Source organism: Cygnus atratus, chromosome 2, assembly GCF_013377495.2.
Source record: "Cygnus atratus isolate AKBS03 ecotype Queensland, Australia chromosome 2, CAtr_DNAZoo_HiC_assembly, whole genome shotgun sequence".
Taxonomy (NCBI): domain Eukaryota; kingdom Metazoa; phylum Chordata; class Aves; order Anseriformes; family Anatidae; genus Cygnus; species Cygnus atratus.
This window is the reverse complement of record NC_066363.1, coordinates 81,529,456-81,541,968: the sequence shown is the minus strand read 5'-3', so window position 1 is coordinate 81,541,968 and position 12,513 is coordinate 81,529,456. Positions and strand designations below refer to the sequence as shown.

The window sequence follows — 12,513 nt, the reverse complement described above, 5'->3', positions numbered from 1 at the left end:
TAAATCAGCTGAACTCCCTGATGCTGACAAATGGATCAAGTTGAGGTAAGCCCAGTTCCCCTCGGCTCAGTTTATGGCTCCCTTCGGCTGATGAAATAAACTTCCTGTTGAACATCTCCTCTGCGACAAAGTCACTGTCAAACTGTTAGCCAAGCTAACAGACAACGAGATGTGTAGATCTGATAAGACAATTCTATTTTCCAAGAAATTAGACCACGGGTTCTGACCTATCTGACCTCTTATTTTCTTAGTAAACGCTTTCAACTTGCATGGTATAGTAAGTATCTTGGCATAACATGTGTTTTTTTTTTTCATTGCATGCTTGTGAAAATATTGAAACTAATGTAAACAGGTAATGCAGTCTGATGGCACACTTAAAATCAGACCGATCTCACTGATCCCTGCTACTGAAAAAAGCTACACTAAAAGTGAGCGATTCACTGATCAATTGCTCAAAAAGGGAGCAATTCCTTGATTAATTTCATATATTTGCAGTAAACATTGTTAACAGTGTATGAGTTATAAAAGCGTGTATAAATGTAAAAAAGATGTGCAAATAGATGAATATGAAACACTTGGTAGAGCAAGTGCTACACTTTTAAAAGTGATCTTCCTACAAAAAGTAACATCTTGTACCAATTCAGAGAGAACTAGGAGAAACAACCATACACGGATAGCTCCGATATACAACGACAAAATCCCACACAGAAATGGAGCTGACCTAGAGTTTATAAAGCATAATCATTGGGGTTGGAAAAAGTGTTCTATGATATTTAGAGAGGAAAATCAAGTGCCTAAGTTTCTCCCCACCAACGGAAATGTATCTTCAGAAAACACATGAGATTTTAGAGTATCTTCCCAAAGGAAGTGAATTAAAAAACCAAAATATTACAAAAAACACACACACCCCCAAAAATCCCAGACCAAGCACCTCAGGACATTGAAACTACCCTGGAAGACTGATATAAATATAAGTAATAATGATTTTCCCTTCAGTCACTTTTCATCTGTAACAGTCGTATGCTCAGCAACAAACAATGAAAGTTCAGAGAACCAAGGCTGCATCCCTAAGAGTTTGTGCTGAAGCCAGCTTTCAGCTTTCAAACAAACTATTCTTGATGTAGCTTTGTTTACATGCATACAAATTCTTGTTGCATCTTTTTTCTAAAGGCGAAAATAAAACACACAAATTCACCATTGTATAGGCAGGAAAACGTCATGATATCATCTCATACAACTGCTGTCAAGCCAGAGTATAATAGGATTTTTAATTTTGTTCTGTTAAAGAGCTTGAATTTCTTAATTGCGTACCTAGAATTAATTTTGATTGCCTTTTTTTTTTTTTTTTTTAAATTTTGTATCAGAGCTGTTTCTTCAGAACAATGCTAATAATGCTTTATGCTGAATTCTTTTCACCCTTCCTTTGAGAAAAATGCAGTGACCAAATGCTTTGGAGAAAAGCCTTGACATCTGGCAGGAGAGCTGGGTGATGGTGTCAAAGATACCCTTTTTTTCTTGCTGCCACTGGAACTCTCTCCTCATCCAACTTAGCTGTTGCTTTTAACTATCACAGGTACAAGTCTCTCAAAAGATATGCATTTTTTTCCAGCTAGAATCCCTCAAAAATAATTTTTTTAGACTGAAAAGAATCCAAACCCTTTCTGCATGGGCAATTAATGGGAAAATTCAAAAGAGAAATGCATATTAAAATGCTATAAAAGGAAGCTGTGACCTGTAACACATCCTCATTAAGAATGTGGTCTCAGAAGTTGAGAAATAAATATTACATTGATTTTAAAGTTCCTTGAACTCCAGTGTTATAACTGTGAATGTGTAAGGGATTAAGACTTCGAGTCTCTAAATTTCTTCTACAACAACATCAAGGTCATTCTCTTAGCACTATTTTAATGCACTGTTTATAACAACACAAGATACAAGTCTGCTTCCTTTTGAATACTTCAGGGAGATCACTATGAGAAAGACAAAACAAGCCTTTTTGGTTACAGACATAAAGTGGCACCAAGAACCACGAGTCATCCCGTTTTGAGTGCATAATTCATCTGAAGGACTGCATGGATGAAATCTAATTTTAGGTAAATTAAACACTGTTAGAGATAAGAGATGCAAAATAGTATTAAATCTATCACCATTTTTAAAATTCAGAACAGAGCATTTTCAGTGAAATAAATGAGATTGCTTTCCCTACCATTTTATTAGTGTTTTTTATATTCCAGCTACCTCTCTGGCCTCTCCATTTTTCAGGCAATCGTTTTCCAGAGGCAAGAAGCCTACACTTTAAAAATGGGACAAGAAAAAAACCCACTCATTTGTGCTCTTTCTAAAAAGTCACAACACTCATGGTTTGCATTAGCTTTCTGTAAATCCTACTAAGCCTTTGCTAGTCCAAAAAATAATCTTACAAGATAACACGTATGCCCACCAGCACTGATTTTTTTCCCATAGCAGTAACTGTTGAGAAACAGAACACTGAACCTTAGAGTATTTATAAGCTTTACATGTTAAGCAGATTTGGTTGAAAAAAAAAGAAAAAATAAAAAAAAAAGGTCGCATTTCAATATTTTTTCCAAGATTATTTGTGTTTTTGAACTATTTTTATAAAATAGCATTTCAGATTTTCAGGATATTGAAGACTACTACAAAAATTAGCCTACTACCAATGGGCATTCTTAGAATTTAATAAAAATTTGGTTAAAAAGAGCTAGCTAGAGAATGCCTCATAATGATTTCCCTTCTCCCTGAGAGGCAAAAGTGGCTATCAGATGGTTAGTGAGTGGCCTCTAAGTGGGCCAACAGAAAACCAGTGCTTATCCAAAGCAGGGCTCCCAAAACCAACAGAAGTGCTAGCTTGGCTAAGGCTATGAGTAGATAGATCCAAATTCACTCACTCCACAGTACTCGTAACACAGGATCACAAGTGGTAATCCTGCAATACAAAGCAGTTGTACTGTATACATGCATACAGCATAATAGTAAATGTCAAACCTACTAGGGATAGCCCTGCACAGACAATTTCATAGCCAACACAATCCTTAGTCCACAGACATTTTGTGCCTTAAGTAAATACACAAATTTACATATATATATATATATATATATATGTACATATATAAAACGGCACAGAAAACTAATGTAATCTCTCTACAGAGCTGCATTTTCCCCCCCAGTAAGCAGAATATAAAGGTTGTTTCCTAAATCTGAGTGCATTGAATATGTTTATAAATATCACAATTAACTATGAGATAAGGCATCACGGAACAGAAACTTTTATGTTGCTATAGTTTGTAAATCATCTTAGTATCACATTTAGTTCCATATTTCCCCACTTTTCTGGATTTGTGGGAGCTCCAACAAAAGCCTGTAATTCCTGTCAAATACTTTTGGTGCGATTATTTGCAAATACACCACAACAATAAACTAGTCAGTCCCAGCTTGTGACCAAAATAACACAGATTTCAGACTCACACACTTTCAGAAAAAAATGCAAAGAACAGTATTTTTAATATTAATTCCAACTATACATGTAGATACTATCTTCTCTCCTATAGCATGCTTAGTAAGTACAACTTACCTGACAGAGCATCTTGTGCTTCAAAAAATGTGCTGAGACCTCCTTTCACATAAGCCAGACTCCCCTCATTTTTCTTATTAGCTTGTTTCTTCAAATTCACAACAGCTGTTTTGAGCTGATCAAAACTGAAAACAAACAAAAAAACACCATGACATTCAAGAAACAACTAAGGTCACCTAACGAATAAATAGAACAAGTTACTTAGAAAATAAAGACAGCTATTGTTGCATAAACTATTAAAAAGAGTAATTGCTAAACCAGTTTACTTCCCGAGAATGACAATTTACTGCTAGTCTGTATATTTTTGTGCCTTGTTAAAAATTTTTAATCCTAAAAGCGGTTCCTACTGCTTATGATGGAATAGACCTCTCTATGGTACAAATTAGTTAAGAAATTCTTCTAAATATGCAATATTGCTCTTAGCTAACTGCTTTTTTATATTAAATCTGCAATAGTAAATCACTACACTTGGTATACTAGATCAACAACTGTAATGTTAGAAGTCTCTTTAATAATGACATGTTTAACTCTGCAGTTTAGCCCAAACCTTTTCACTCTCAGTTTCTGAAGTCCTTCAATATTTTTATTTTGGTTTGCAAATACAGTTCAGAATTGAACAGAATATTGATGCAAAAAATAAATAAAAACTGAACAAATTCCTGCTTTATGAAATTGTGTTTTCATATGTAGTCCACTTCCTTTTTTTTTTTTTTGAAGGATGCTTTGAAGTAGAATATTAATATCCAATTTATCATTGTTATTTATACAGTATGTTTCTTTTTGTCCTGGTTTCCTCATGTTTCTAGATTATTACCAATTTATATTTGATTTCAAATTTTTATTTCTTGCAAGCAGGTGCAATATGATCTCATTAGTTACATTGCTGAGACTCATAAAAACACCACAACAAAGAAGCTCAGAAATACAAATGCATGACTTTCATTCTTAAAAAAGTCTTTTCTCCTAACTGCAGGACAAAGCGATCTCCCTAAGACAAAAGAGTCAGATGAAAAAGTGCACCATACCTCTGAGTATAGAGAAAAAACAATGGAGTAAAGAAATAAAGATACAAAGCAATTCCACTGATAGTTTTCGTCTGTTTTAAGCTGTGGTAGAAAAAGATATGTATTACAAAACAAGAACAAGCTTTGGATCAGGCAGCAAGAAGGCTATCACCACCTGCTGGGAGACAAGAACACTGGTGCACTTACAGGCATTTTACTTTTCATACCAATAATGTCACATCATTTTACTTTATTTCCTGTTTCCATCTGCTGGTCAGAAATCACATTACCCAACGGCTGGATTACTCTACTTGGGCATACAAGAAGTACTTACCAGCAGCATTTTCAAAGTAACAAAAATCTGCACAGTTCTCTTTTTAAGCATTATTTCATGTTATCTGATGATCTAATAGTATGTCTAAATAGTTTATTTTTATTTGTCAGGCTGTTGCCGGGGAGGGGAAAAAAAAGATGTTATTTTGATTGCTTAAAAAAGAACTTCCTTCAAAGAAAAAACATACATAAGTTAACCAAAACATCAGCACACCACACATTTAGCACTCCTAATACCTGAGGTTACACAGAGGACGAGAACTAAACCATTGCTGTGCATTTCTGGAACAACGGCACAAATCATACGGGCAAGATAATTCAACAATTAATAGCAACAGAATAGAATATATCTAAAACTAGACATTCTGAAGTGGGAAAAAAAACAATTTTGCTTCGTAAAATAAAATTATAATTAGATTCAGTGCATGATTAGATTCATCCTACCCTTTGAGTCATTCTTTCTGTTGACAGTTTTTCACGGCTTTTGGACCTTCAACACTAAGACTTAAATTTAAATTTTCTAAATCAATGTGAACCTTTTTATTCCACTAGAACAAGGGGAACATGACTTGAAGCTGTTGATATTCAAAGACTTTCCTTCGCCCAGAAAGATTAAGAACTTAAATTGATACTGGAAAAAAATATATTAAAAATATTTCTTAACAGGAAGCTTCACATTTACATGAGAACAGATTTTAAGGCACTGAACCACTGTCATAGTACAAGGTAAAAAGGGGCCATACAAGCTAATGTATCAGTTCATAGTAGTGATGACCAGAAAATATCGGTATTTTTGCTGACACCTTGTCATGTTAGAGATATAACCATCACATTATGCTTTTGTACACATTCCATGGTAATAAGAGTCATGTAATCAATTCTAAAAAATCATTTAATCCACTTTTTGGATCCAAGGCATCCTTAAAGGTACCTTAGTCACCTATGGCAGGCACCCATCAAAGCAAATCTCAACAACCTCCAGTGACGGTGATTCTGCAGCTTTCCAAGTTACTTGGTTCCAGGTCTTATGCAATCTAATATCATTTTTAATTTGTATCTAACCTAGATCTCCCTTGCTGCAAACTGAGTCATCTGTTCTACTCTTAGCAAACCAAGAACAATTGACATCTACTCTTGAACTGCCCACTACATCTTTCAGAACACGCATTCTGTATTAATTCTTTCTTTTCTACCAGCGCTAAATTCATTCAAGCTATATGCCCACAGACAGTTATATACTTTTATTTTTGTGATCAGCTACCACCTTTCTTACAGCAGTGGCCAAAACTGGGCAGAGCACTTCAACTGCTGCTAAAATAATGCCAGGCAGAATAATTATCCCCATATTTTACATAACCCTGCCTTGGTGATACACCCCAGAAGATGATTTGTACTGGGACCGCCAACCGGTATTTATGGCATGTTACAAACACCAGATCCTTGTCTGTGCTGCTGTTGCCTAACCCAGGGTTCCAAGAACTCTCCACAAGCTTCCTGGACTGCTTGAATCCTGCAACATTACCCTTCCAGCAAATACTAGGGATGTTAAAATCTTCTCCAAGGAGACACATACACATAGCACTCTGTACCTTCAGCTGACTGCAAGTTGTTACCCTGATATACCTAACTGGAAGTCCTTGTCACCAAGTTGCAAGCCCACTGGCAAAAATGTTCCCACCCCACTTTTTCAATTGAATCCCATTTCTCACTGACAGTTTTTATTCTTTAAAGAAAGATCCATGCCTACCGAAGCAAAACATGCTGCCTCTGAAACCAGTCCTACAACCAGCTGTGAACCTACAGGATGCATCCACTACTACCTGAACCTTTCAATTTCATCTATAATTAAAAGAAAATACCTGGGTTTCCATGTTCCTCACCTTTGTACCCAGAAATTTGTAATCACTCCTGATCTGTCCTACATCTCTCCAGGCAGTGGCACTGGTACCCACATGAATGAACACCAAAAGGGCCAAGATTCAGGCAAACTTCTTGAAAATAGTTACATTAAAAGTTGTCTGTTCTTTCTTAATTTGTCTCCCAAACTTTTTAAAAACCTAATGGTCACTGAAGAAGTTACCAGGTTGTGATAAATATAGTTAATTTTGAATCATCCTTCTTTTAGTTACCTGATTTCAAAAGATGCTATCATCTTTTGTGTATTCATTAATAATGGTCCCTTGTTGTTGTTTTGGCCCCACTATTTATCGCTCTGAGAGCAAATTATTTCCCAGGCATATTAATGAATATATTTTTGAGCTCTTAAAGCAAAAAAAACTCCTCCCCCCAAAAAACCAACAACAGCAAACATTTGTTTCTACCATTAGATTATGAGAAAATATTAAATAAATTTGTAGTGTTGTTCCCCTTCAAAACACTAATCAGAATAACCAGCAGAAAGCAGAACTCACCCTCTCTAGTAAAAATGGCTTCAAATATTATCTGAACACCATCAGACAAATTTCAGAACTCATACATGCAAAAGTATGCATATGTAATCTATCCATGTAAGTACACATTATTATGAAATAGATATAACAATGAAGAATCATCAATATTTTAAGACTTTCCCTAAAGATTTACTCACTTGTCCAACTTCTTTCTGCAGTAGAATTTTCTACAGGAGTTGACTGAAAGCTAACTGCTAAGAGTTTTACTCTTAATCTGTTCAGTGCCCTCGTCCTGACCCTCTAGTCATAGTCATGACTTAAGTTAACACCTGGAGTTTCCACTTAAGGCCATGCTTCTTGACTTCTTGGCTCATAAAGAGATTTAGCCTGAAGCAAGGCAATTGCCATCTTGCACAGAAAAAAATTAAGCCACAAATTAACTCTGGTTAAAACTGAAGTTCTCCTCCTATCCACACTGAGAGAATTGGCTTTGTTGATTCAAGTCCCTACCCAAACAGAAATACCACAGGCAGTAGAGACTACAGGCCTATTACTTTAATGTCAATCACCAATGACACATCTACTTTACAACGAAAATGCAAATCTACTTGATATTATTAAAACAATAATTTATATAATAGCAGCAAACCTTGTTGTTGAATGATTCTCAATCAGGTACCAGGCAGCAGAGAAGTTTTCACTTGTGAAATCAGCACTCATCCCAGGGAACAGTGCCTCTAAATCTTTTTGAGGAAATCTGCCTCTGAAAAATGAATATTTATTTCTTCAGTGAGACTTATTCTGGTAAACAGCTTAGAATTTAAAAAGTCATATAAAACAACAGCTCATGTTCCAGCAAAATGTAAATATAAATTTGCAACTCACTGTGAAAATAAATCTGGTATTGCAGACATAATGCGACCAGGAAAGAAAAGATTGAAAGCAAATCTAAGTAAAACTAGTTGTATCATTTTGATTTCACCACTGTGCATATGTAAGAAAGTGTTGTCTATACAAAATGTTTCTAAAGAAAGAGAACTGCTGTCTTGAGAAAATGGGACAGACTCTCTACAATACTACTAATATTCAAACACAGGACCATAAATACTGAATGTATTCTACGTTAACTGTATCCTTTAAAACGGGAAATCACTGCATCAAGCAGAGTAGAGAATATTCTCTATAATCCACGATATAGAGACCCTAATATCTGTCTAACTTTAAAACCACAGGACACCACCAGGTTGACAGCTTGTAAGTGGTCTTGCACCATCACTGTCTATAGGCCCATTTGCAGCAGAGGTCCAATGGACATGTGAAAGATGACACAGCATACTTCCAGTATATAAAAATCCTTAGTTAAAATTATCCTCTTGCAAAACAGAATACACTGATCTGCCCGTTGATAGTATACAAAACACGAAGGAGAAGTGGGCATGTGTCAACTGAGAAATAGCATGTTCTGTTTATTTTTATTCAGTCTTACGCTGCGTAGAGAAAGCATATGAGCCAATTCCTTGTGAAAGCAGATTCTCTGCAATGGCATTTTTGAAACTACAAGTAGTTTCTAAGACACTCATACAGAAAATGTATTCCATTCATTTTAAGTCAGTGAAAAAAAAAAAAAGTTAAATCACTTTTTGATGAAAACATGACAATATTCTTCTCTCAGTCCAGACACACATTTAACACTTGGCCCATATTCATTCCACCATGCAGTCCTAATACGTCACCAGGTACACGCACCACTGTTCTTTACCGCCAGCTGCATTCAATCTTCAGAAACTAATTACGCCAAAGTAGTTTAAAAATGCATTATTTAATTTGGAGATCACAAAGTTAAACTCAAAAGTCAATACTATCCCTCTCTGATGTTCACAAGCTTGGTGAACTCTGCTATACAAAGAATATTATACACAAATGCAAACTTGTGGTACCTTGCATTTAGGATCAAACTTGGCAAATGGGATCAGCTATTAGAAATTAATTTTAAATGTACAAAAAGACATTTGAATGGACATCAAAGTGATATTTTGTTAGAAAGATGCTTGGTTTTTCTGTAATCTAGACATATTTTGCAATGGCTAAGGCTGTTTTTATGACAAAAAGCAAAAAGCAAATTAAATGAAGTAAATCTAAAGGCAGGCACATTAAAAAGTACAATTATACAGAAATAAAAGTTGTTTTCTTAAAGTTTCTATTCATATCCAAATGGCCATTCACACAAGCAGGTAAAAAGGACCACATACATAATGACATGGCACAGAAATCATTCATCACTAGCACCTGATTACAGCAAGGGCATGAAACTTTTTTTTTTTTTTTTTAATGTTCGGAAAAAAAGTCAAATGAAACGCAAGGATAAGCGGTGACAGATATGAGAATTAGGGAGACAGGGAAAACTGTGAGAAACGAATGCACCAGCTAACAATGAAGGTCCCAATATTTCTCTAAGCTCAATGAAAAAAAGCAATACTGCAATATAAAATTATAAGCATAAGCAGTAAGATTAAAGATTATCAATGACCTTGACTTTCATTAAAACCAGTTAGTGAGCAGAAAATGCTCACTAGAAGAAAACTTTAATCTATTCTTCCTGAAATACATTTTAAGACAATATCTTATTTTTTAAAGTACTCAAAAGTGCTACCAGGCACAAGAATTTACAGTACAATATTTCACATGTGATATATCCCATGGCTGCCCAAAAAATCTTTTATATTAAATCCATATGTCGTACGTTTTTAAAATGCTAAAAACAAAATCAAGAACAACAAAAAATCACTTTGTTGCTTTGAGACTCAGAACTCTTCTGCAAGTACCACATAAATGCACATAACATGATACAGAAACAGAATTTTGCTCGATTTTTCAGAACTTCAATATATTTCCTCAGAAACCAACAGAAACAGATATAACACAAAAAGCACAGCCACTCAATGAATATATTGTTACCAAATGCTACTTATTACTACAAGATTGCAAGACATATGCATGACAGTTTAAGCTTAAACATAAGCTATATAATTCCTAGGAAAGAAAAAAAAAAAAAAGACATAAGTTGAGATAAAGATCACTTATTTAGCTAGGGATGTAATAAATTCCTGCAAATGAGTTTTGCCCACAGAATGTCTGAGAGAAACAAAGGTTTTTTTTCAGTTTGATGTTTGACTGCATTGAAAAGTTACTGGGAGCTTTTTTCCAGCAGATGTATTTGTGTAGAATCATAAATTAGCAATGCATTTATGGGTGCTTTTATCTGTCTGGACATATTTTAGACATAGTCACAACAGAGTAGAAACATGAACGTGAATGTGTGTGGTACGTTAACAATACGTTTTACTCTATAGCGTGTTACCCTTATTTTCAATCATAAATTTTACCAGTAGTTTTTCCACTAACAGATATGGGTAGCTTGAAATGACTTGCTACAGCTGTCTTCACAACAAGCTGCTCACTGAGAAGTTCAAACTGAAAGCGACTGTATTTCTGCAATGTCTGGCCAGATGCATCTGAAAAGAGACTGACTCCATACACACACAAGTTTGTTTCATTAACTTCCATTAGCAAATTAAATAAATAAGTCCTTGGAAGTTGTTCTCATGAAAATTTGCTTACCATTTACTTATAAACAAGCACATATGTGACTTGGAAAAGTATTTCTGTTTTACTCATTTCAACATCATGGGGTGAACATGAACTAGTAGCAAAAGCTGAGTTCATGCTAGCACGCAAAGAAATTGTTTATCATTTTCGGTGGATTTGCTAGTTCTACAGAAGTCAATTCAGGAAGCAACTCTTAACACTCTATCATTGATTAAAAAGCAATAACTGTAAAAGGAATTACAACCAGAAAATGAACCCAGAAAGAAAAAGAAGAGGTAAATTTACCATCTTTGAAGACTCTATGCATTCATTTCCCTACCTTTAGAGTTTCAGCAAGGGTAAACGTATTGGATTTATATACTTTCTGCTAGGCAGACTATTTTACTTAAAGCAAAACCAGATCTGGTAATAAAGTTCTAGCTAACATCTTAAAGTAGTCTTATTTATCCATCAGAACTATTAGGAAACAATTTAAAATACAAAAGAAATTAAAACTTTACATACTATTGATATTCATGAGATAACTGTAATAAAAAAAGTGGTTTCAAGCCACTGTATACTTTCACATTCCTCAAACTTATTTTGGCTATATCTAATACTGTCATGCAGTACCCCAAAATGGTCCTTGCTTCCACATAAAGGGCACGCACATGTAGTTTGGATTCAAACTTCATAAGGCACAACCAATTGCCTTCCGTCACACCTACCCAACAATACAAGTCCCTCCCTCCACAACCCCAAACTTAGGTTCTGTATAGCCTAGTACTCGGTAATGCAACATCACAGCATATATAAGGTCTTACAAATTTTACTACAGAAGTTGTGCATATACAGAGCGTTTATATTCTCCAGCGGTTTAAGATCAGCTGTGATCTCAGTAGATAAATCACATCCCAGACCAGTCACAATTTAACAGCAGAGTTCTTGAGTAAATGGATACAAACGAACAGAGCTTGACGATGAATGCAACTTAGCAAACTGTAAGTTTTCTGTAAAGATTATTTGCTCCCAGGGTCTCACAGTATGTTTTCCAGCATGCGTGGCAACATATACAGATTAAAGGCAGGTCCAAGAACAGGATACAGCCACCAAAAGGTAACTTGAACCTCAATTCCACAGGAGTTTATAGGTCAAAAGGAGCAACTTTAAATAAACACAGATTCTGAATACCAACCAGCATAAACAAGCTCGAAGTAGGGCTGTTGTGCACTCCCCCTCTGTCTGGTACCAGCCAGACTCCTAGAAGCAGGCTAAGGACCAGCTGTGCTGCGTTAATCATACATGCAAGAAGGCCAGCATAGAGGACACTGGAGTAGACTAAACACGATGAATCAAAAGGTGTTAACAAGGGTCTCTCCGACAGCAAAAAGACAAGGATGCGCACCGGCAATGACTCTCTAGCAGTGCTGGGTTTATCAGAAATATGACAACAAAATGACAACCATATCTGAGTAATGGCAGAATGTGATGAGAAAAATCTACGAAGAAATTAATAAGTAGGTAGCTGAAACTGATGCATCAGCCTTATAAGCAGTGTTACTATACTTTTAGCGTCATAACAGCGTGACACATATCCTGCATCTCTCTCCTA

At 35.4% G+C, this 12,513-nt stretch overlaps 1 protein-coding gene across 2 annotated transcripts in view; it reads right to left on the bottom strand.

Annotated features, from left to right (window-relative positions):
• Positions 1-12,513, bottom strand: part of EXOC2 (exocyst complex component 2) — a 131,542-nt gene that overhangs the window by 94,586 nt on the left and 24,443 nt on the right. For both annotated transcript variants that reach the window (XM_035552662.2, XM_035552663.2), the window contains 2 exons: positions 7,966-8,079; positions 3,590-3,714 (listed from right to left, as the gene is read on the bottom strand). In XM_035552662.2, the coding sequence (XP_035408555.1) occupies positions 3,590-3,714; positions 7,966-8,079 (239 nt within the window). The remainder of the gene's footprint in view (positions 1-3,589; positions 3,715-7,965; positions 8,080-12,513) is intronic.